At 43.6% G+C, this 26,644-nt stretch overlaps 1 protein-coding gene across 7 annotated transcripts in view; it reads right to left on the reverse strand.

The window, feature by feature from the left end:
* Positions 1-26,644, reverse strand: part of PLEKHM3 (pleckstrin homology domain containing M3) — a 122,109-nt gene that overhangs the window by 16,213 nt on the left and 79,252 nt on the right. For 2 of the 7 annotated variants that reach the window (XM_051623354.1, XM_051623355.1), the window contains exons 8-9: positions 18,282-18,386; positions 1,828-2,010 (exon numbers count right to left, since the gene is read on the reverse strand). In XM_051623354.1, coding sequence (XP_051479314.1) covers positions 1,830-2,010; positions 18,282-18,386 — 286 coding nt within the window. In that variant the 3' untranslated portion in view covers positions 1,828-1,829. Of the gene's footprint in view, positions 1-1,292; positions 1,362-1,827; positions 2,011-14,376; positions 14,506-18,281; positions 21,656-26,644 lie in introns of those variants that run through there. The other 5 variants (XM_051623357.1, XM_051623358.1, XR_007889867.1 and 2 more) reach the window with 5 other exon arrangements.

Genomic DNA, 26,644 nt, shown 5'->3' on the forward strand with positions numbered 1-26,644 from the left:
CCTCAACCAGGGCCCCGGCAGGACCTCCGGCTACTGCCCGCTCACCGGCTGCCCGGTGGGGCAGCGCTCCCGCCTCCGAGGAAGCTGAGCCTCGGCGGGGACGGGAACCGGCCCTGCCTGCGCCCGTCCAGCCGGCAGGGAGCAGGCAGCTGTGGGGCCACGTTCCCGGATCGGGGTCCCGACGACGGAGCCGCAGGAGATGTTTCGCAAACCCCGTCCCCGTCCCTCCCAAGAGGGCGACAGGCGCTGGAGCGCGGATGAACGAAGCCGGCGTCTTCCTGAGACGCCGCCCGGGACACCGGCCCTTCCCAGCACTCCGGGAAACGCGGGCTCCTGCCGGAGCCACCACCGTGTTCTCGCTCAGCTGCCAGACGGCTATTTGAATCTGTGCACTTAGTAAACACCTACATCACCAGCCCGGGTTTCAGCAGCTTCCACTGCTCCTGCAGCCCGTGAGCACATCCAGGGCACGCTGAAGAGCAGACCTGCTTCAGAAGCCAGATTTGGGAGTGAAAGGCTGCACCTACGATGGCAGAGCCCTTATTCTGGCCAAGGAGGAAGGCTACTCCCACACCCTTGCACAGTGCTTGAAACCACTAGTCAAGACATACAGCACATCACAGAGGGCTCACATTCAGGCCTGGTGCTGGGGAGCCCAAAATACTACCTGTGTCCAGAACCCAGTAAAGCAAAGACTCAAAGCATGACTTAGCTGATGCATTCCTTCCAGAGGCAAAAACTGGCATGCCTATTGCTCTGTGGCCAGTGACTCTTCTGCCTGTCAGCAAAGCCCTGACTGCTGCTACCACACACCAAAGTCCTCAGGGATTCTAAGGCCAGAGACCTCATTACCACCTCCTAAATCCTCTGTGTCTACAAGTGAACCCAGCCCAGGCATGCATGTCATTTGGCACTGTCAACCTTGATGCATAATGACATCATGACTTTTTTTAAAAAAGGCAAAAAAAGCTCAAGCTCCTATACCTCTTTATGCTGCAAGTTTTGCCTGTAATAAAGCTATATGAGAAAGAGAATTACAAGTCACGTGTTCCTTTGGAACACAGTGGCACATCCCTGTAGCAGGAGTCATAACTTTGAATTCTCCCCAACAATGAGTTTCTGTGAACTCACAGCCCAACAGAAAGCAGTTATAGACAGTTTCATTATGGCTTTCAGTTGATTATCCAAATTACAGCTGAGAGCAGAGGGCAGCCTTTTTATTATCATTATTGCTGTACAATTAGAAAATGCTGATGAAGCTTCTACAAGAGCAGAAATTCTCTTTTCTTGCTGGTATTCTGTCATTTTTATAAGCACTCCCTTGGGCAATATCTTGGTTTGATTTGACACACAAGAGGGAACTAGTATATAGGTGGGAAAGGAAAAAATAAGAAGAGGAAAGAAAATGGAGTAGCTCTTCATTTCAGTCTATCTATCAAAACTCTTATAGCCTGGTTCAGGTTTTGCCACTCCTCCAGATGTATCTAATTCTTAGAGCCTGGCTGTAAATAATGCTGCATTTGCTACACTGGGGGCACATAAAATCCAATTAAGGGCCAGGTTTTTTATGAATACGTAGCAGAGCAACCAGAACAGGATTAAAAATGGTGTAAGTGCAAGTACAGTTGGTAGGCTTGTTATTAATCTCTACCGTACAGCATAAGAGTACAGTGCTTTACTTGCACCCAGCACTATTAGTGACAGAAACCATGTCTGCACAAAATCTACCTTACCAAACCCTAGAGACAAAAGAGAAAATGTTCCCCACCCCTAAGAACTTGCTACTATTGTTAATAACCTCTACAAATTATTAGGAAATTGCTTTACCTTTAATCCATGTGCAAAAGTGTTCCAGAAGCTCCACCATGCCAGACAGGTCTGCTTGGAAGTCCAGCTAGTCCCTGCTCATGACTCCAACCCAGAGAACACAGGTGTAGGCTGGCAATATCCATGTCGTTAGGGTCATACCTTCCACCTGTTAAGGCATTTTCAGCTGTGATGCAGCAGCTCCTGGTAGGAGGAAAAAGTAAAGAAGCGAACAGTAGGTATTTCTGTATTTGGTTCTTTTGCTGCTGTATTGTCAGCCTACACTGTTCACCTGGATAAACTTTCTTTGTGAAGGTTACTGTCACGTATAAAAGACTTCAGAAAAGGACTAAGTGAGCTTCCTTTGTAAAGACTAGCTATTGCCCTTGCATTCCATAGAGAACTCAGCAGACTTTTGCAAATAACTCTTCATCTCAGTCTTTGGGCAGGGACCACTGATCTTGCTTTTGGCTTTATCAGTACCAAAGCAGGGCTAGAACCTCCTGCCCTTCTTGTGCTAGGATGAGTGAGTCATCCCTGGCCCTCAACACTTCTGGCTTGGAACAGCAAATCCTGGTTTTGCCTGCACTGCTGACAAGCCTTTGGGACCTGGAAAGGGAGTAGTGGGGGCCCAGCACAAGTGACCATATACTCCTGGTGCCGGTGGGCAGCCTGCCAGTCACCCCAGCTGGAGGCTATGCTAACTCAGGCACTGCTCAAATTAGCAATGACCCCTGATAATGACCTGCTGGAGTGAGGGGAGTGCTGGGGACTACAGGCTGGTTTGCAGCAGCACGGGACTGGCAAGGCTGCGCAGGGACTGACAGCTGCCATGTTTGGCATCATGATGTGCCAGCTCCAGCACAGCCAACCCACCGTGTGCTGGTGAAAAAGGAGCTTAACGTGTCCACAGGACACAGCTGCTTGCTGCACCAGGACAGGCCTGCTTCTGCTTTGACCTGTGGCAAGTGTTTGTGTTCCTGCCTGAGAGTCATGAAGCAGTGAGTGGTCAGCACCACAAACCCTGGCACTGAGACCGACTTCACATAACTGGACCTGAAGGGGTCTCCTAAAAAAGAGAGCAAGGTCCTTTCTGCCCTGCAGGCAGGAGGGACATGGCAGGAGGGAGACAGCACAGCTGTTAGCCCTTTGCAAGCAGGTAGAGCAGAATAAGAATTGCTGCCATTTGCAGAGGGACCCTGGCACCCAAATTCTACCAAAGGGCAACAGCAGCAGGGGCAAACATTTTCTCATGTGCCTGAATGATTTAAAAGCTGTGGGCTGGAGTCAGGAATTCAGATTTAAGTCACTTGAATGCTTTTCACCATGGATGTCTTGTTGAAGTTCCCTTGAAAAATCCTAACCTTTATTAATATTGTTTGGTTTTATATATAGCTGTACAATTACACATCTTAACAAATTGCAGGAAAATAAACCCATGCCAAACAGTAGTCATATGAAAAAAGCTACATGGAACTAAACAACTTCTGAGTGAATTAATGCAAAATCTGATTTCTAATAGTGACAGAGCTCAGCAACACCTGACATAAGTACTGCAGTTTCTACAATGCTACTAGCAGTCCAGATTAAGTAAGACTGAAGTAAAACACAGAAGAGTGGCTGCATGTGAAGCTCATCTTGCTGAACTCATAATTACTTAACAATATTTGTACAAATAATCACAGAAAAAAATGTATTTAATTAGTCTCCACTGGTCTCCCCAGGGACTGAGACTCCTCTCTGCAAGGCATGGTTGGCACAGGGTAAGGGGTGTTACCACCACCACAGCATGCAGAAGGCAGAGGCAGGAGCAGGGCCCTGGCCCAAAGGCACAGGAGGGTCAGTGAGGGTGAGAGGAAGGGTCCCTGCCTGCCACAGCCTGGCTACCAGCACCACAGGCATGGCTTATTTTTGGACCTTGAGGCAGTGAAATCTACACTTGATTTTCTTGGGGAGCATATTGCACCCTGAAACTTCTCAGATATGTAGTTTTTTAAACACATCATGTTGTGCTTTTTTTTCTTTTAACATTTCTTGAAAAGAAAACAGTCCCTGTAGTGAAGTTGACATGATAAATTAGGAGGGCTTTGGCAAAGCTCTCACTCCTCATTGGGCAAATACTTATTTACGGTCTTTCAAATTGTAGCTTATGTAACAACACAGTGACTTTCGAAAAACCTCCCCCATGTATTGACCTGATAGAGCCTAATGGGTCCTTCAGAGCAATTAGGATTTATTGTGTTAACATCTATTGTGTATAGAGACCATTTTAAAAACATATGTTATTTACCCAGAAGGCAGTAATGACTGTTTAAATACACCAATTGTTTCTAAAATGCTTGCTGCTCTATACATTGCAAAGAATTTACTCCACGTATTTTTCATAGTTAAATACTTTGCTCCACTGTGATTTCCAAGCAGGGTGATTGTACTGCACATACATTTGTATGCTTAAAGCTGTAGGTGAATTGAACTCCCAGGAAAGCTGCCAAATGAACAACCTTGAAGCATGCAATCTGTGATTTTTTCTTGACCAAGGGGCCAGTGCTCATCTCTCTAGCTGTCTGAGCAGTTCACACCATTTCCCATCTCAGAAAGCAGGGCATTTCTCACAAATCACAAGACTTTTGCCCTGTCTGATCTGAATGCCCAGCAAAGGTGGCCCTAACACCCATGAAGCTGTGGTTTCCATCGTGGCACATCTTACCCTCTCTAGGCCTAGCCTGCAAAAATACAAGAACACTGAACACTGGTGCAGATCTAAGAAGTCTAACTCCCTACCAGGCTCCTTGGCAGGTGTGAAGGAGCACAGCTTCACCTCCCAGCAAAGACTGGTGCTGGCTTACACCAGCTTTGATTCTGACCACACAAGTAAAACAAAATCCCCACTCACATATGGGACCTATTAAATGCCTTTATGAAATAATAATAATGACTAATTACTGCTTGCTTTATCTTCAGACCATGCTCTTTTGATCAATGCCATCTCTAAATAAATGTTTCCTTTCTCTGCCCTCTCCTTTGCTGTGAGAGATCTACCATGGTGAAAACTGTTCAAAGCAGTTCAGCTTCAGCACAACACTTTACCTGCCCTTTCTCAGGCCACAACTTTTGGAAACTTGTTTCTATTTGCTTGTTTTACACTGAAATTCAAATAATAGCTGTTACAGCTGCAGTACTTTCTTTCCAGGGACAAAAGTACTAGGCCATTTTCTAATCCAGCAAAGAGACAGGTTAGAGGAACCTCTGGCTGAAAATGTTGTAGCAAATACTTCGGAGTTAGGATGCAAGTTTGTAATGGCCAATGTACAAACTCCTCTGGAGAAAACATTCAAGCAGCCTGGACTGAAGCTAGCTGAAACTCACAATTTCTGTTTGGTGGAAAATTCCAACATTAAAAAACCATGTAAAACACACCAGTTTGCGCCAAACAGGGCAAGCTGCCCATACTTCTTAGAAATCCTGAAGCACAGGAAAAGCTAGGAGGTTTCCTATCACAACATGGAGAAGTCCCAGAAGCTCTCTGCCCAGGGAGCCCTTAGGAGCACAGGACAGGGGAGGTCCCAGGGTGGGGGACATGGAAATGCTGGGATAGCAGGAAACTGACAGCAAACCAGGCAGACTTCTGCCAAGAATCAGCCTGGTGAACGCTTGTCTCTTAGGTCCTGCCTGACCTTCAGAGAAAGTCAGTCAGTCAAAATTTAAATGTTTTCAAGAAACTTTCTATCTGTGTTAAACCAGCCCTTTTCAAAGAAACAGCAATCAGTATGAACATCCTGGGTGTGGCTATGGGTTGTGTGGTGTCTCATGGCCTTAACATTCTAGGAATTGGTGAAAAACTTGTAACAACTGTCACCGTTAAAAACAACTTCAGTCTGTGTCCAGAATAGGTCAAGTTCAGTCTGGCCTTTCCTGAAAATACAAAGTTTCATATCATCAAGATAGGTTTCAATCACATAAGCTGCTTTGAGTGAATTTCTTCACTAACCTCTCAAGATGCTGTGATCAAGATTTTCCAGATGCAGTGATTCTGGACCCTCCTAAGGCAACCTTAAGGGTTAATCCTTATTTATAGAAATTGTTACAGACTTGTCCTCTCGAAAGTAGACTCCTCTACAACATGCCACATTGCGAACTCAAGATCAGAGGCAATACGACAATCACACCATTTTTGAAAGCTTTATCCTTTGCATGTACTCATCTATAGTACCCTAGGAGAAAGTTCATATGCAATACACAGGTGCTGTGTTTTCAGGTTGTCATGAACCAGTAAGTATCAAGGCCAAAGACCTCCCAAAACAACGACCTTTCCCTGACCTTTTAAGCATTCTTGCTAAGACCAGGCACTTCAGATTCTCCATATCTGCTTTTAACATCCTTGAAGTGCTTGACATGGGACTGGAGGGATATTTGAAGCTAAAGCTTAGTGAGTCATGTCATTCACATCAAATGAACCAAATTATGGTGAAATACAGATTTAAATCCCTGCATAATCAACATTTATTGGACACAAATAAGAAGAGAAACAGATGAAAAGGCAATTGGCACTAGCTGGAACTATACATGTTTTGATTACTTCCTTCTCCAAGTCATTTGTGGGATAATGTAATACACAGGTCGAAGTGATTCTGGAAAGGATGTTACAAGCAAGCTTCACATTCAGGCACTAGTTAGATGTAAAGAATTAACACATGCAGGTTATCTACATAATTCAAATTTAAACAGCAACAGCTTTAGCAGGGACTAGTGTTACAGAATTGGAGCACAACAAGAGATTTGCTGGGCAGAAGGAAACCACTGTACCTCACTGCAATGTGCAGCACCATCAAGCACACAATGATGCTACCCTGCTTGGGATACGTCCTGGTGATGCAGGGAAGTGCTCAAAAATATTTTAAATTCTTCCACAAGTGCTAGCACAGGCTTGCCAAAAATCTTTGATGAGCAGGTTGTGTAGTCCTGTTACAGGCTCTTTTTATCAAACTGATACAATCAAAGTAATTTCATACAAGCAACAAGCTGACAAAAAGGTAGCACAGCCACTGCAAAGACAGGGTTCACACAAGCTAGCACCTTCCTTATGGCATGAAAACAGTAGAGTGGCTTAGTTCAGCTTTTTGCTTGGAGAAGTCTGTCCAGCTGCAGCAGATTTAGTTTTCTGTGCGTATTTCCCTTATGATGGTGAAATTAACTGTTCCGCAATTTGGGACAAGAGAACAACTGAGCCCTTCTCCATGCCTCTCACAGGCTGGCACTGCCAGATCCTCAGTGGTTACAACATCACAAAGCAGACAGGACCCCACTGGGTCCACTTGGAGAAATTGCTGTGCAAGCTTACACCATGCAACTTCATTATTTGCCCCTCACTGTGCTAGGTGCTGAATGTACCCATAGTACAAACAGTTCTCAGGCTGAGCAGCCAAAGAACACAAAAAATGGGAGAAAGAATAGGTGATTCTCCCTGTTTTAGTAGACTGAAAAACTCTGTATTACCTTTATGGCCACAGACAGCTGGGAAATCAACCTGTTAGTCCTGAGCTGGAAAAAGACCATTCTGCTCTCTGTTTCCATTCCACTGAAGCACATTAGGCTCACAACCTCTGGCACTACGCTGCAGGGATGCGAGGCTGTGTGTCTGTTCAGTCAGGGCCAGACTGATTGTCCTGAAGACAAAATCCCTTTCTGGTAGCAGGGAAGTCTGGAGGGGAACAAGGCCAATAATTCCTTACCTGGGCTGGCCAGGCTGCACCCTGACAGAACTAAATATCCCTCTTTGGGGCATGAAGGGAGAGGGCAAGGTAAGAAGACAGTGTAATCCTTTCAGCTGAGACCCTGTCAGGGATGTTGCTAATTAGCAGGGAGAGGACGTGTTGTAGCTGGTGACAGACAGACATGTTCTATGTTGAGACAGTGCCTTCAAACAGATCCATCTGTGAGAGACATACACTGTGAGCTCCCTGATCATGTTTGCATTGCAGAAGCCACCCCAGCAATGCCAGCCTGCTGTGCTGCCCTCAGCCTCGTGTGAAACCCGTGATGGGATTTTGGACAGACCAACAGTCTTGGTTGTGAATTCTGCTTTCACTGTTTTAATACAATCAAACCACACATATAGAGTGGCTGTGGCTTCCACGTCAGGAAAAAAGACGAGTACTGGAGCAGCAACTGCACTTCCTAAGCTTGCTCTGGTATCTGAGAGAAAGGAGAGTGTTGTACCTGTAGCTAACAGAAGAAATTAAGAGGCCTGTACAGAACTGTATGTGTGTGTGTGTGCGCGCACGTATCAGTTTCATGTGCTGCAGTTTGGAAACGTTTCCAGCAGGGACTACACTAAATTTGCTTGATTGGTGTACGGTCTAATTTATACTGAGCTCAATCTGCAAGAGCTCAGTGTAAGTTTGTGGGGTTGGGTGTGGTTGTGCTTGAGATCAACACCTGCTCCAGCACCCCTGTATCCAAGGCAGCTGAAATTCAAATCCATTAGCTGAGGAAAGCAAACAAACTAACCACAAGGCCCTGCAGCTTTCTTCCATAGATTTTATTTAGCTTCCTTGACAACATAAAATTAATTACTCATAATTTTGTGTCTCTGTGTATTTTCAATTTGGGCTAAGATGCCCTGAATTTTCCTCAATACTTAATCACATTTATGTAAGGTCAAAACTGCCTTATGGATATTTTAACTTGGCATATTCCTGAGACAAAACTAACTTTTGGGCTCATAACCTCCTGACAAAACCCAGTATGAGTTTTTCAAGGAGATGAGCTGAAACTGGTAACAGCAACAAACTAGAAGCAGAGATTAAGCATATTTAGCTGCATGCTAATGCTACCCAGGACAAGCCCATGCCCTGCTGGACTAAAATGTACTTTAAAGAATTCTGCACATACCAATGAAAGCCTTAGCATGACTGAGAGCTGGCACAGAAATTAAGTGAAAGGGGTGGTTGCAGGTGCTATTCACACTGTGTAGACTTGAATGGAGAAGGAAGGGCAAGGTTTGGTCTTCAGCCTGAACAGATTCCTCACCACTACGAAGCTGAGAGTTGCTATTAGGCCTTTCACTAAATAGATCGTAAAAGCCTGTACAAGTGACTGTTTTATGAGCAAAGAGGGAAACATCAGAAGCAAAAGAGAAAAACAGCAGTGACCTCCAAGGCTGTGCTGGGGGAAGAGGGACAGGCCATGAACAAACACAGCCCAGCCACAAGGTGTGTTGTGCCAGGCTGCAAAAAGGGACAACGCTGCTTTAAAGGTCCTTGACATGGACACAGTGGTGATCCCAAAACCATACCCTTGTGCCTTGCTCTGGCTGCAAAGTACCTCCTGTAATTGGCTATGAGTTTTACAGGATGAAATTCAATTTACCTGCCACAAAGAAGAGCTGGATGAGGCCTCCCCAGAGTGTGGTGGGTAAAGAAGGGCTGCCAATTCCCATCCCCAAGCTGCTCCCATCCTGGCTGGATCCAGAGGGAAGGGGGAAGGGGCAGCAGTGGCAGTAAGAGCAGGAACAATTCACTGGAGAGCCACAACGCTCTTTACAGTTTGCCCACTAATTACTATTAAGCCCTGGTTCCTTTCTGTGTTCCAAGGGGCGTCTTCAATGTGGCACTGCTTCTTGGGCCTTTCAAGCGGCTGGGCTAACCCCTGAATAGCAGACTTCGCCCCCCCTCCACTCACTACCTCTTTCTCTCTCCCCCTTTTTCATTCCCCCTTTTGCTTTTCTGATAGTATTTTCTGTCTATGTTGTCTAAGGCCCTAAATGAATCTTGACTGCCCCTACGGCCGACTGGAGACACACAAAAGCGGCCCATTCCAGTGGCCACAGCGCCATTGTGTGCCTGAACAATGCACTAATTGGCGGCGACAATTGTGCGGCTGGGGAGGAAGAGGGGACCTGGGGGGGGACATGGGTCCTTTCCAATCAGCGAGGCAGGTCAATAAAAAGGAGTGCAAGGGGCGAGAGACACGCTCTGCGGCGCTCCTGCGTACGTGTCCCTGCCCATCCCAAGCAGTTTGCTCCAAGATGCCCCCAAATTCCTATGGAGAAGGGTAAAGCGAGTAATTTTAATCTCTGGCCGTGCAGAGCAAGAGATGCACTAACTAAAAGGGTCATCTCAATCACCCAGGCTGTCTCACCATCCCAGAGGCTGAAGAGCTCGCGTGATGAGGACATCACTGAGATATTCATGGGAACAGATCACACACAAAGCCAAGGGGATGCTGGAGCTGCAGCACTCTGCTCTGGGTACACATGTGAGAGACAGTGTTCACCTCTGACTGAACTGAACTTAAAATCCCCTTTTTTTTTTGCACAAAGACAGTGGGATGCAAGGACAGAGTGTTCTACAGTGCTCTGCTGGGATAGGTGGTGGTCCTGTGGTGTAGGAGCCTGTGATGCTGTTGGGAGTATGGGAACAAATCTGGGCCACATCTTCAGCACCAGCTGAGCTGAGGACTGGAGAGATGAAAGACACACCGGGTGCCATGGGACTGAGGCTGTTTATTGCCACTGTTGACACCTCCTAGGACTCAAGAGAGAGGAGGGACTTACCCTGTTTCACACAGATTTGGCTGGAGTGAGCCTATGGACTCCAGAGAGCTGCCCCAGTATGAAGTCAGCCCTGGAGTTTGGAGGCTGATGTAGGTGATGAGTCAGGGGCAGAATTCAGCTCTACTCATTAGCTTTTAAGATAAAATCTGGGACAGGAAACAGCATGGACAATGCTTCTGGGAAGAAAAGTATGGAAGGCTCATCCAGTTGCCTAGGCTCAAAACTAATTCAGACAGTTGAGAGATGTGGGGTCAGACACTGAAGCACTCAACACCTTTTTTCCAAACAGCCCATATCAGCTCCCTCAGAGAACAGTGAAGACCAGCAGGTGCAGAGCACTCTAGCTCCTGACAGGGAAAGCAAGGCAAGTCAGGCTGGCAGCAACACTCGGGTTTACGAACGGCTCTGAAATGTCCCTTCTTGACAGAGATGCTTATCTTTTTTGAAGCTGGCCAATTTTTGAGAAGCATTTGTCCAGAGCAGGTCAGGAAGCAGGTAACTCTCCCACAAGTCACAGGACAGCTGTGGGACTGCTATAGTGGGGAATACTTCTGAAAAATGTTTTGATGGAAAATAATTACCTCCTGCATCTGGAGATGAGCAAGAAACACCTTCCCATGCAGTGGCATCTAACCAGGGAACAACTAAATAGCAACCACATCTAGGGGAAAAGCAATACTTTTCTGCAACAAAACTAACATCCCATGTATTGACATGGTTCGAAGAAGAAATCTTGCCATAACCTCTTCAAGAGCAGAGACAAGGAGCAGGGAGGACAAACTGGAGCCGCAGACCCATGGAGAGGCAGGCACTGTGCCTGGATCTAAACTCCCTGGTGCTCTGACTGATTGGGACTGGCATTTCAGTTTGGTCCACTACATATAAACACTGAGCTCAGCTGCAAAGTTTGATCCTGCAGCCAAAATGTTTAGGGGAAGCCTACTGTGAGCCCAATGTGAGAAGCAGAGCTGCAACAGCCTAGACCTTAAATAATGCCATGTCCCCAGAAACCCTGGGACACTGGACTCTTGCCCTTTTCACCTCATTGCTGACCACAGTATTTTTCTTAATGTCATCTCTCAGCTTTTATGAGGCATTGTCAACATTTCCATGAAACACCAGAGGACAATTCAGTTCAGATACATCCCTGCTCCAGGGAGGGACCCTCATCTCTCTTCAGTAATGGCAAGGTGGACTCTTCAACTCCGAAAATTTGGTCGTGGCAATATCCTCCTTGAGACAAAATCACTAGTTACCTCTTCTAAACATAATAAACATGCTGCCTCTGCTTGCCCTCCCCTAGCAGGCCTCCACACAGCTCCTGCTGACAGCTATGGAAACATTCCCATGGATTACCACGGGTGCTGGAGGAGGGCCTTATATAGTGAGACTTCTCTGCCTCTCCTTTGCCCTAAGCCATTCACAGAAGCACTTTATTGTTTTATGACAGTGTAGTAACACTTGACATAAATCTCTAAGCACAGCTAACAATGTCGATACTGTGTAAATACCTACAGTAGAGACACATATTTTATTTTTACACTCTTTTACCTACTGTCACTCAGGGTTAACTCTGCTAGATGCACATGCATTTTACAAGGTGTCTGCCAATTTCATACACTGCTACAGCTTATGTCTCTCAGAGCCCAGCTCTGGTTCTTTCACAAACTGCAGCTTTCATTGGAGTCAGCAGAGCTTGTATCTGCTTAAAGGATCGATCATGCTGTCTGTTCAATCAGTGACAAGTGTGCTTCAGAAGTGCAGACAGAGTCCAAGCCAGAACAGGACAATATGTACACAACAAACAATATCCATCAGTGTCACAAGAAATTTAGTGCCTATGTCTGGCAACAGAATGGTGCTGGGGTCTCAGTTCTTCCACCCTAACGTTGCTCCCGCAGAAGTATATATCCCATGCTCTCAGAAATCAGTGGGATTATTTGCAGGGAAAGGCACAATTCAGTGCAGAGACACTCATCACGTGTCATGACATAGTCGCTGTACTTTAGGTACCTGCCTGCAGCATCAGTCACAAATGAGATTGGTTTTAATCTTGCATGGTAGGAAAGCATTTTGGACTGAACTCCTCCATGCACACTGATTATATCTATTACTTTCTTACACAGAATCAGTAGCTTGCACTTTCTTCTTTTTAAACAACACTTCTTTACTAAAAATTCCTTGTTATTCACGTGTAAATACACCATATTGTACCTTCATGATAAAAACCTGGGAAAGTTCAAGTCAATGAAAGTTCAGCCCTTAACACAAACTCTTACTCAGTTATCTTGCTTTCCAGATGAGCCTCACAACTTCATTTTTAATACCTGAGGTTAATGCCTCAAACTCAATTACAGAAAATCAAAAACCACACTTACTGTAAGCAGCAGACTGACTTTTTAGCATGTTTATAGCCTTAATATGAAGTTTTGTATTTGTCTACACTTAAAATGATTGGAATTTACTCCTACTTGCCTTGGAGATTTCATCTGGTTTTACTTGTAACACCTGATTATCTGAGATGCTTTTCACCACCTTTTCATACTGGTAATACTCAAGCCTCTAGATGGGACCACTATTTCTGAGAGTATTTAGTTAAACAAGAACTATTTTTAAAAGCCCAGAGCTACGCACATACACCCCTGGATTATTTTTTTTGCCCTCAGTGTGCCCTTCTCTGATAACATATGGTAAGCCTCAGATCTGGAAGGTGCCTCTCCATCCCTAAGGAAAGAAGGAAGAAGCTAGCTCAATTTGTTTTCGTCTATTACTGTACTGTAATCAGGATTGTATCATACAATAGAAAAGTTATGGAAAAGTTGCAAGAAAAAACATAGTTTCCTTGAGCCTGCAGCATGGCTCTGGACAAGGAGCTTGTACCATTTGATTCACTTTAGACAATGTCCTCAGGACCTGACAAACTTCCGGACACTGTTACTTATTCCCAGAAAGACTGCATGCCAGTTCTGCCACCTTTTAGAAAACCAATCAACTTCCCATATTAAAGCAAATACTGTTAATTTTGGTCTAAGAGCTAGAAGGGCAACTTTTTAAAAACGAACTGTTCTGACCTTTAAGAGAAGAACTAGAGCTTGGCTTGGCACACACAGGCGATACAAACCATAATACCACTCATGGAACTTGGCCATAGGAGATGATCAACTCTCCTGGCATTTAACACACAAGAGCATGAAAAAACAAAATCCAAAAGGCTGGCTGTTGGATCTAAGGGGTTATAAGATTTGCCCATTATCTAATATTCCTAAACACATAAGCTTATACGGTTACAAAACACTGACTTGTCCCACCACCATGAGGGTTATCAAGCACAAAGAGAACAAGGTGTGTGGTTACTCTCTGGCTGCCAGTCTGGCCCTCTTGTTCAGCATCAGAAATAAATGCCACTTTGCCACTGTTTCCCAAGGGACCTGTGGGAGGTATGCATGCTGCAATTCACAGTCTGACTGGTATTTTCTGTGGCCTGCATTAATGGCTAGCTGATAAATTAACACAAATGGTTACCAGAACAACCCAAAAAGCATGATTTTTGGGAATGTGTATGCAAGAGTTAAGAACAGGGTTGCCACTGTCAGCTTTTACTGGCAGAGTTACACTTCACTGGAAGGCACAGCTTTCACGTATGACACTGTACAACAGGGAGAAAAACCCCAACACTTTAGCTCCTGACTGAAACCAAAAGAAACATTGCTTGAAACTCCAGCCCCAAGTAGCCCATAACAGCTATCAGAGTGAATCTCTTCTGCAGCTCATCTCAGTGGCAGTTCATACACTGTAGCAGAGCACAACTGAGAGGCTGGGAAGGGGCAAGGAGGAGAGAAGAAGCTGTGTAAATACAGTCCCAGGAAGACAGAAAAAGAACCACCAAAGTGCTCCTCCCAGGGCTATCTACACCCCATGGTCTCTGCTCTTGTGTTGATGCTTTTTCCCACCATTTCTTACAGTGAGGAGAGGTGGCAGTGAAAGGGGAAAGAGATGCTGGAACAGAATTTGCTCACCTTATAAAGCAAATAAGAAGGAAGAGAAGGTCTTGCACATGGTTTTCTCAGTCAGCTTGTGTGGTCCCAGTGAAACATTAGCTCGTTGCTTATAGCCAACTTCATCACGGGGATGAAGTCAAAAGGTTCCTGCAGGAGAGAGGAATGACATTCCTGGTGGACTTCTGGTCTTTCTGAGGAGGGTCAGGAAGGAGGGGATGTGTTTGAAGGCCATGAGAGCATGGGGCTACGTGTGGATTACTCTGGGGACCCTAAGGCAAGAGGTTTAGGCCCATGAGCTCCACCATGGCTCACTACACCAAATCTACAGCACCAGGGAGCTGCAGAAACTCCTCTGTGGGTGCACTGGAAGCAGCAGCCCAGAAGAGCAGGAATCATGTCTGCTCCTACATCTGCCAGTTAGAGAGCCCCTACAATGCGGGCAAAATCCTGCCCTCCCAGCTCTTCAGTCTAGCTGGAAGATGCCTACCTTACTTAGGATTCAAGGCCCTAAGCCTGGACCTTTCTGGCAGAATGCCATGTGACAGCCACACAGTATAAGCTGCCTCCCCATGCCTCCCAGGCACTCCATATCCCGAAGTGCCCAACAACAGCTTCCAGTAAGCCCCACCGGAAGCTGTTTGGGGTCAGCACCATTAGAAATTCAGGCATTTGTGACTTTCAAAAAACACTTAAGAGATTTAACTGGGAATCTAAACCCACAAAGACTGATGCAGTCCCTGTCAGTATTTCCAGAGACCTCCTGGCTCAGACCCAGGAACAGTAAATATCATATTTGCTTAGATTTGGAAGACTTTCACCACAGATGAGCATTTCTAAGGAAACACACTCTTTCAAAACTTGTCCTACCCACAGTGCAGTACCCACCAGAAGGCAAATTAAAAAGAACAAGGAACCTTTTTTTACTGTTTATTGAGAGTTGCCTTTATACATGAGGGACTGGTGCTCTGATGCTGTCATAAGTGAACCCAGATAGACCCTGCTCAAGTGTCAACAAGCAATTCAACTCACTGAATTTAAACTATAACATTATTACACATCAATAATAAATTAAGATTATTGCCTAGTAGTTGCAGATAATTTAAAAAAATCCTTGTTGAAAGTAAAAAAAACAACCCAATACAAACACAAGAACAATGAAACACAAATAATGGTGTTGCCAGTAAATTACTAGAGTAGCACACACATGTAACAGTTTTCCAAAAACTTAGGGTGCACTGCCAGTGATGCTAAAATCCATTGCAAGCCCTGCAAGGTAAGCTGGTGCTCCAGTGGGAAGGGAAGTCCAGGCTGTCAGAGGCAGCATCAGCCACTGCACTCTGCTGCTCCCCCCAGCCTCAAAATGAACTACATGTAATTTGGAAGCTGCCTTTATTTCTTAAAACCCTTCAAACACACATTTTGCTCATGAATTCTTACTTCTGCTTAGCTCGAGTATAGAACTGACTGGTATAAACTAGCCTGATATCACAGGTATCAATGCCATTAAAAATCATTCACTTCAGTTTAAGCAAGATCAACTTTGCAGACAAGTGCATAAGCAAAACTGAAACAAATCCTTTTTCCTTCAAAACAACACTGTGTATTCAAGGATTTATATCAGTTTAACACATGGATTAGACACAAATAAATTAGTAAATGAACCACTGACACTTGTGCACACAGACAACACCCTTGGTCCGATAGCATTCCAGGTCTGGATTTCTCTAATGCTGCCCACAAGTGGCATCTTTGTGATTTGGATTAATGGCTAGCCTAAGGAACTTGGAGGAAATTGGCATTTTAAGATATGACCCAAACCAGTGTGTGCATACCAGGTTTACCAAGCAAAGAAGGAGTTTGCACATCAGCATCCAGGCTCTTTCCTCACTGCACTGCTAAAATGCAGTGACACCACTGCCACTGTCACACGGGATTCCTGCTCCTGGTGTGAAATGCAGACTTGAAAGATTAGAGTCAGAATGGATGTGTGCACAGAGCTGAGATGTGCTGGAAGGGTTAGCCACATACTTCAGCAACTAATGCTAAAATTTAAGCAGGTTAAATCTCTCTCTAAGGTAATGCTGACCAAACCCTCACTGGGTTAGCCTTCAAGGAAACAGGCTGCATTAAAATTAAGCTTCAGGAAATGCCTTCATGCCCACAGCACTGGGCCTCGCTGTGTCATGAGGGCAGGGAGAACTGCATGGGAGTCCCTCACCATGTGGTGTGCCAGTGGGTTCAGGAGGATCAAAACTGCATGTGACCTGATCCCATTTTAATGCCCAGTGTTTGTCTTTACTATACATGCATAGCTTCTGAAAGTCTCACATAACCACAGGCTAAGGAGAAGCCCAGCTAGTCTCCAGAATACAGGCAACAAAACCCAACACCATCCCTATGCCTTCTTTTCTCATATTTTCCTCTCAAAGCATAAATAGTAAACAAGTTTTATGGTCACCACTCCCAGCAAGATGAAAACTGCCATGAGCAATGGCTGTGAACTCCAATGCAAAATGCACATCTTGGCAGCACATTCCCGACAAAATTCTTAACTTTTGAAAATTTAAGGCACCAAATTGAGTGAAAGTGAGGGGTTTCCATGCAGCTTGGTGTCTTCAGAGCTGGTATATGCAACCTGTAGAGCTCACTGCATGAGGGCAGAACAAGCAAACTGATTTAATCAGCTGCCCCAGCAAAAGAGCATGCACAGCCACAAGACAGTTTCTGTTCAAGCTTACAAATTAATCAAACAGCAGATTCAATCAGGAAATCCAAAACAGGAAGATAGACACTAATATACAGTACTGTAAGGCACTCCTACTGGAAAGGGAAAATTAGAAGGCAAATTACGAAGGAAAGTGATCAGACTCAACTGGTGCAAACACAATACAATGAGCTATGAAGCTCAAAGTCAAGCTGTAGGCTCAGCACTGCGAGCAAAGACAGGGATAGAGCAGCAGAAAAAAAAAGTGAGGATTATGTTGATTATTTGATTACGTTTCCTTTATACAGATCAACAGTCAGTTGCAGCTCAGGCTATGACCTTAGAAAGCCCAAGAAATTCAGTGCTTTCTGTTGCTACAGGGAAATAACAAAATAGAACCAAGCAGCTTCCCCATTAAATTGTAAACAGACATCCTCTGCTTTTCTTTTTTTCAGTCTTTCAGGACATTGTCATCAATGCATTACAATACAGAGTTTCTTGATATTAAGAGAAGCCTTCATAACAGGAGCTCTAGAGGTACCCCTGATGACTCACTCCTAACAGGGCCATCAGATCCTGTGGAGTATTGTGAAAAATACAAGTTCCTCACCACCAAGTATCTTCTCTCACTTAGCTAGGAAACCCTCACAACTGCCAATTCCTACCATCCCAGCAATGAGCTCATATTGCTATGTGCCAGCCAGGATATTGTGTGGCATCACAAAGCCATCATTTTTCATCACCTCAACACAGACTAAGAAAAGCAATAGATAGATTTGTACATAAGAGATCCAAATTTGTCTTTTTTGTAGGCTGATAATATATATAAAAAAAAAGCTGTAGTTTGCATCCCCTAGGTAGGTCCTTCTCCCCATTAAAGGAAAGCTGAAGGGTAAGGGGAAAGAGGAAAAGAGACTTGAATAAGGAATTCTGCATCTCAGACTAAAATAAGATGGGAAGTTCTTAAGGAGTTGTAGAGAGTCAGGGTATAGTCCATTGCAGTGAAAGACCCTATTTCTACACAGATTACAAGTTCTGTACATGCAAAAGCAGTAACTGGATCTACAGATCAATTTCTCCTCCATCAGCTATGAAAGCACCTTCTCTGTGAAGGAGACAAACAGCACATTTTATTCTTGATTCACTATGAAATGCTATTATTCTAATTTATTTCATGCATGGGTAGGACAAGACGAAAAGTACAAATACAGAATTTCACCTGTGTGTGTGGGGAGAGAGCTGTGCAATCGAGAAAGACCCCAGGTACTTTTCCAGCTGATGCCACCCAGAAGTCTGCAGAGCAGAGCCACATGCAGGATGTGGGCTGCAGAATGGGAAAAAGAGTAGCAGGATCAGCACGCAGCACTGTTAGTACAGCAGGGACAACGACACAAGGGTACAGTGTTGTTTTGAGCCCAAATCACCTACAGAATCCCAGGCTGAATCCTTTCAGAGCTGGGTCTTCTGAAAGTTAGTAACGGAAGCAGTAGTTTCAGTTTATTCTTTTGCCTTCCAGACCTCAAAAACAAACAGGATTTGTTCCAACTGCATCAGCATCTTGTGGGGGCAGGATCAGGCCTTTCATTATGTTTATGAAAGGCAGTGACAGAAAACCTTATCATACCTGTTCATATGGAGTAACTTTTTTTGCATAGGAGCCAGGTATCCCTGAGAGGAAAGCATCTTCCACATTACAGTCTGCTCCTATAGCTACCACAAGAAGCTGTATTACTTTTCCAAGGTAGAAATGCATATATATCCATTTTAGGAACTGGCTTGCTTATAACAACATTTGATTAAAACAAAAATTGATCTGATTTACTTTGTACAGTATTCCTTTACATAAAGCTTTGGGCCCTGCCAGCATATTGTTAACAAGGTGCTTTTGCCCTTTGTCATTAGCAATGGCTGTGGTTCCCATGACCCATGATTAATTCCAGAGGTTTTGCCAAAATCATGTTCTTTTTTTTTTCTGTAAATATCTGCTAGCAAAATAAACTGTCCTGTAATTCCTGTATGACCCCCAGAGTAACTCCAATGCTGTCTATGCTGTTATCCCAGAATTCAACTAGAGTATCTAATCTCCCAAACAACTGGTACTGGAGGTATGTGTCAAAGTAACCAAGAGTTTGGAATGTCTGAACCTTGATTCCATAGGGCTTCTGAGAGTTCATACAAGCAGCCTTCTCTGAACTGAGCCAGATGTGAACCAGTGCTATTAAGTATCCCAAACACCAGAGCAATGATGATAAGAAAAACACCACCTTTGTGCCTTTAATGACCCACCATTACATCTAGAGCTAATTCAAAATAGTACCTGCCAGATTCTGACAGTTTGAGTGCTACTGACTTCACCACAGGGCTAGTTGTAGTGACACATGCTGAAAAACATGGGAGCGTACTGTTTATTCAGCCAGTACCACTGCAGTTCCTGTTTGCATGACTAATTCCACAATATTTCCCCAGTGTTTGCATTTGTGAACATGCAGAGAATTCTTCACATGGGAATGGACTTGCAAGGAACATTATATCTTTATGTATGATAGTTGAAAGCAACTCATTTCACATGAGGAACAGTGAGCTGAGACAGAGACATCCCTGTAGGGGAAGTATTAACTTTAGTGACAAAGGTGTATGATTCACCAGGTTTATTAAATATGGGAATCCTTACAACGCTTTGTCAAGAACATGGAAAAACCCTAACTTCCAAAGAATCCCACTGTGAGAAGGACTTCTGGAAAAGGCACTGGTTGTCTAACATATACAGATATAAACATGCTTATATATATATATATATAGTAGTTGCAGTCAAATTTGAGAAAGCTCAGATTCAGCTACTTTTTTTGGACTGGAGACTGGAAAGGGTAACTACCTACACTCCAGTACAAGACAATTTGTTGTAGCATTCTACCTTTTAATGTAAGCATGTACCCTGTTCCTTTTATTTAAAATACTTCAGCAATTAGCAAGATGATCAAAACTGCTTTCTGCTTTGAACACAATAGGCTGCAGACTATTTGGGAAGTAAAGATCAGTATTCTGCATTTTCACAAACTGAGAGGAAAAAAACACACATGCATGTGACTGTGCATATATGTGAATGCTTTCATATGTATCTAACATACACATTCCTGCAGGGTCCAGAAAAACAGTTAAGAATGTGGACTGGAGGGAGGAGGATCTCTGCGTGCTCACTGGAGGTAAATCTGCATGAATTAAACATACTGCAGTGATGACACACATGTCCCCAGTTAAGTCCATCATGTAGTCCCCTTTCACAATATATGTAATTCATCATGTTTCATACTTCTCTGTGTTCCAGGTATGTGGAGCTTCACCTCGAGGAACTTGACTCTCCACCACAGAAGTCACTACAGAAGTATAAAATCCCTTAGAGCTTGCAGAGGATGCAGGACACAGCAGAACAGAGCAAACTAGAGTTTTGTTTTTTGGCGAATTGTCTAACTAATGTGGACCACGTTCCTGACTATCAGTCTACCAGGTTCAGGTTAGAGAAATACTTAAAGTAAACTTCAGAAAATAAAAACAAAACCAATGTTGACACTTAAAATGTCTTAAAATGTGAGACTAGCCAGAGGTCAGAACCAACATCATGGTATTGGAGACAAGGACATAGCCTCACACAGGTCAAGAATAACCAGTGCAAAACTCAATGGACTTCAGTGACAAAGGTTGACTGATACATCCAGTCTGAACAAAAACAGTAGCAAGTCCCCTGCTTATCTGCATGGGGAATAGATCACTGGGGTGGTTATAAATATATAAACACAGCTGAAGGAATTATTCTGCATCTTAAGTTTGCAAGCACCCTGAATAAGGTTTGATGGGAGATACTTTTCTTTCCTCAGGGAGGACTGATGTGTAAATGCATTGATCCTTTAAAAATAGCTCTCTGGAAACATGAGAAAATGGAACCACATCAGGACCAGATGGGTTTAAAATAATTCCTGCCTTATTGGGTTCTGTGAAACACTTCACCAGAACCTCTGCCAAAGCTAATAATAAATAAATAATACAAATAAATAAGTAGATGATTCATCAATTCTAAACGAACAACATACAAAATAATGTGGTCATGGCAGCAAATACTTTCTGCCTTGAGGAAAAGTCTTCTCCAGAGGTGGAAAAGAAAAAGCTGGGTGCTTAATTAGCTAGACCTAAAGTATTTCAAGTAAACCACATTTTGTACAAGAGCTAGCGGCAGGACAAAATGCAAAATGCATTTTAGCCATTGGTATTTCAAAGCCAACAGGGCTTTATGGCCACTTTGGCAGCTGCTATTCACAGATGAAGAAGACTATTTTGCAAAAAGGATTTCCTCCTGGCTAAAGTGAGAAGTTGCTTGAGCTGGCAGCTGGGAAAGGGATTCTCTCAAGGCCACTGCCTTAAGGAACTCATGTGTTCTGATATGACAACTCAAACATGTTGCAAGACTCTTCGAAGTTTTCATCCATATTCAGTTGCCTCCAGAAGGATTTCTGCTTCTTCTGCAATTCTTTACGCACACACCTGGGGCATGGTACAGCCTTCACTTTGCACTCAGAGTGGAAGACAGCACCACAGCTTTCACACCTGCAAACACAAATTAGTGTCAAAAATGAATGGCAAAATAGGACCAGAGCATGCAATGGACTTCATAGGTATTGTGGGCACTAGACATTCCTTCAAACAGTCCTGGTAGCTCCAAGAGCACCAAAAAAGTGAAGTTGTTAAAGACACTGGCTTGCCCACATCTCTGCTGGTGTAAAGCTACTCAGAACCACTAAAATAAGTTGACTTGCATCCATCTGCAGTTGCTGAGAATCTGTCCCAGCACTTCTGCTTCATAGACAGAAATTTTTAGAAGGATTAATACTTCTTCTTAACTAGCATTCAGGTCTATCACAGAATAGTAATCAATTTTGTTTTATGGAAGACAAGTTTGACGCTCTGGTTTGTAAATGAAGAATAACAATACTAATTTCCATTAAGACACAATTCAGCATTTGCAACAGTCAAGATACGACATTTTCCTCATTGAAGTTCCAGTAGTCAGCTGTTTTGGAAAGAGTACGGTACAGTCCACTTCTACAGCAGGAGTAGTAGTCATTCCACAAAGTAAAAAATTAAACAGAGGTAGGTGATACTTTCTGCTCTGTGTCCTGTGGAAAACTGGACTTGATCATCACAATTACATCTTCTGGCATTCAAAGCTGTGCTGTTCTGTTCTCAAATGTGATCCTAATGATTTCAAATAAAACAACTGCTCAAAGATGATGAGTAGATTACTTCTGGGGGACTCAGAGGCAATGATTGTAACCTCACAGTAGCTCAAGCCCCAGCTCCAGCTGGCTGGAGCAATGAAAGATCTGGTGATCATGGAGTGGGCTACAAATAAACAGACATTCTCAGCCTTTCAGTGCAAACAGCTATTTGTAGTGATGAATAAGTCACTACTGCTTTGCAAACAAGTGAAAAAAAAAATTAAAGGATAACAGGGGTACGAAGTCTTGTATTCCAGTTGGATACTCAAATAATCAAAGCAACAAAACATCACAACTTAGAGCAATTTTGAAATATGAATTATGGGCGCTGGTCATCTTGGCGAGTCTGTGAGAAGTCTTGAAATGCCTCACGCTTTTCCTTTTTTGCAGTTACTGTAGTCAAGTGACTATAGAAGAATCCAACTGTCCATTGTTATACTTTAGTGGGTTTTTTTAATTTGCTTTGAGCTTTTTTTGCTGAGGTTTGTTGGTTTTGGGCTTTTTTCGCCCTTAGAAATAACAACCTTGTCTTCAAGACTGAGAAGAAAAATTGAAAACACGAAGAAGCTGGAAGGCAAACTGTAGTATTTAGTATGCAGTCTGGCAATACTGAAAGAAGTTGGTAAGCTAATGCAACCTGTTCGCTCTTTTAGCTGCATCTGCTTCTCACCTGTAACTTTGAAAAAACTGTTCCTGATCTGGCTGCACTTTAAGGTTTATGCATAGATCCAAACATGATCTAGATTTTAACCACAGAGCTTTGAGAAGGCTATGCAGAGGTTTAGAGAGGCACATTTCTAGCTAGCATAAACTGCTAAAACTCAAATAACAAGGAAGGTTAAAGAGGCTAAGTATAATGCTGTATATCTACTGTATCTCTTGCTTGACATATGTTAAAGTCAAGCTAGCGAGTCTAAATCTGGTTTTGAATCAAGAAACTGGCTCACACAGAGATAATTGTAATTTCTGTGCTCCAGGAGCGTGTATTATGGCCATGGATCCAGTGAAGCACATAAGCACATGCTTCAGACTCATATCCCAGTGATTTCCTCAGGATTAGCAACGTGCTCACAAGTAAGCGTGTGCTTATGTTTTAAGTCTCAGCTTGACAAGATGCTGAGACATCTAATATAAACTATAGTATTACCTAAAAAGGTTGGACCAGATGATCCTTGAGGTCCTTTCCAACCTCACATTCCATGATTCTATGATTATGTGTTTTGTTGGATTGGAATATCTATAAGCAGACACACTAAGGGATGCAGGAGAGGCAGAAAGGACAGCAGTGTCTTTAAAACTTTACATCATTCTGAACTGACACTAATGGTGATTTTATCATGCTAATTCTCCCTTATTAGTCAGCAATTTGCAGTGCCCTGGAAGTTGCTAGAGGGTAATGATTGATGAGTCTAGTATTGTGCTCTCGCACTGCCACTCCCTACGCTCACTCAATATTTCTCTGCAATACGCATGGAGGTCACAAAAATTGTCAAAAATTGCTGCTGATAGATGGAGCAAGATGAGAGAGGAGCTGGCAACACCTGCTTACCTCAGTCAAAGCCCATGAGCAGAGAAAAGAAAGAATGATGGTGCTTAAATTCATATGAATTTATTTTTCAGAAATAAGTCCAGTGGAAAAATTAAAAAACTTCTCTCACACTGTTCAGAACCAAAACAGAGAGGAGAAATGTCTGGACTTTTCTTTGAGCTGGTGCAACAGCTGAAGTTTTGACCAGGACCCCACTCTGCCAGGCACTAACCAGAGGCAGTGCAAACAGCCAGTCCTGCATCCAACTCAAACCATTCTATGATCTCACAGTCCACTGCATCACCAGCCATCATGACCATCATCAGTCCATTTTGTTGCCTCCACCCCTGACTGTCCCTCTGAAGACCTATTTTCTGCTTTCTCCAGTGAAGGCTGATGTACTCCCATCCCCAACCATGGGGTGCAGATGACAACAAAATGGAAGTCTGGAAGAACAGTGCTCTGAGATGGAGAACAAAGCTGCTTCTTGCTGTCTGTGGGGGCAGGTAGAGAGGGTACCTGGGTCAGTTTTCACTGCAAGCTTGCATTCCCTCATTGCTAAAAAACCTCAGACATTGCTGGGTGGGAGGCAATGCTGATCTTGCTCTGCCTTTGAGCAAATGGTGAGCTCATCCTTTTAAGGTGATGGAGCAATACCATCCCAAACCATTTACAGTTTTGCTTTTCAGTATATCATATCCAGTCAGCCTTAACTGACTCAGGAAATGTCAACCAGTCAATCATTCCTAATCACAGAGATTTGGAGAGATGGTGAGCAATTTTCCAGTGATACCAAAAAACCCATCAATATAATATTCTTTCTTAGACTATTACAAGCAGATTGCTTCTTATTTAATCCTGACATCTAGTATTATCATTAATAGTTACAAAAGAAAAGCCTTTCTACATTAAAAGCAAAAAAATAATTCCTTGTATGCTGAAGAAATGCCAATGTGAGTATGTCCCATTAAGTCTGGGCACTTGAAACATAAATGTATCAATATTTGGTAAACTGTAGATTCTGGCAAATGTTTTCATGCTTCCCACATGTATTTCACAGGCTTATGATGCAATTAATTCCAGATTTTGCACAACCCATTGATTATACTTGTATATTCCTTCTGTACTGCGCCACCATTTAGATGCCCATGGACAAGATGAAGTGCCCAAAGAAGAGTCTGCAACACAGAGAGGCCTCAAAGACCTTCCAACTTAAGCAGACAGAATAAACCAGTGATGATCAAGTGGCCCAGGATGTAATCTGAAAGACAGTTTTATTTGTCTCCAAGGAACCTTACAGATTGACAGACTGACCAGTGTGACCATGTTGGGATGACGCTGCTGGGACCAGCAATGTTTACTAGGACAGCTTTAGTACCAGGCACATGGGGTTTACCTGTCTGGCTTCCAAACACCAAGCTGGGAGTCAAAGCAGCTCATGGTTATGCTGTTCATCCCTGAAATGAACAAACAGTGCATGACAGATACACTACCTTTCCCACCTCACAAACGGGAAACAAGAAGTGACCTTGACTTGCTCAAGGTCAGCCAGGAGCTCTTAGAAAAGCTGAGAAGGGTGAAGAGCTTTCCTGTTTCACTAGAGTGCCATCCTTTCTCTTGTAATTTTACATATTAACTTTCATTATTTTTATTTTAAAAACCCACTTCCTCCGTGCCAGACCTTGCACGCTCGCTAAAGCAAGTGAAAGGAATATCAGTAAAGATTTTATTTAGGGATGAACTTTTAATTGACTAGAACTCTTCAGGTTTTTTTTCCTTTCTTCCATGCAGAGTAAAAAAAAAGATAAAATGGGGTTGTTAATTATGTTTTCTTCAGATGATAATACATTCACCAAACATTCAAAATACTACAACACCTCAAACTCGGCTATTAAAAAACACCAAAGAGCAAACCACAGTAGCAGAAGTAAGCCTTGCCTAGTTCCAGTGTGATCACCCTCCCACGTTATGCACATGTGCCTGTCTGCAAGTATTTCTGAATTGCTTAGATGTGAGTATTGCAGACACACCCTTCAAAGCTCCCAGAGATTTTAGCAGAACACAAAAAGAAAATGGATCAGTCTGTGTTCACTTACAACACAAAAAAAGCCCCAAAGGCAATCAATGCCTGACACACATGTGCAGCAATATTATTACAGTTGCCTAGGAACCAATGCAAGGAGCCTGCCTAGGGAGGGACGCTCATGTAGGAAATTGATAAAGTTGGCACTAATATGACATTGATTTGTCCCTATAAGGAGCTTGTTAGGATAATGACTTGTATGTCACACAGTCTTTACTAGACACAGTGTGTTTTTTTTAATACCATACTTAAAAACTGTTAATACTTCAGACTTGCTTTTGAAAAAGCTGCCCCTGAATAAGGGGGTGGAGGAAGCAGCAAAACCGGAGCAGAGCCTGCTACCCAGCATCTCAAATTGTTAAGTCTGAAATTCACGCTAAATGATTAATTCAGTGTTCAGGGAGCCAGCAGTAATTCTAAGCATAACCATAACTTTCCTTTCCATGTACCTGCTCATCAGACAGGGGTTACCCTTGATATGCGAGCAGAGCTTGAAGATGCTCCTCATGTATAATGGCATGGCTGGGTCTTGGGCTAGCCCCATATGGTAGAGCAGCAGAAATAAGTGTCACTGCCAACCATGGGCACAGCTCATGAGCTGGGGCACCAAGGCAGACGTGTGAGCTGGTTACAGGTGGCAGCTGGCACGGGGTGTACAGTGACCACCAGCCTGCACGAAGGGGACTCACCAAGGAGAGTGCTTCCAG

The sequence above is a fragment of the Apus apus genome, chromosome 6 (genome assembly GCF_020740795.1).
Source record: "Apus apus isolate bApuApu2 chromosome 6, bApuApu2.pri.cur, whole genome shotgun sequence".
Classification (NCBI taxonomy): domain Eukaryota; kingdom Metazoa; phylum Chordata; class Aves; order Apodiformes; family Apodidae; genus Apus; species Apus apus.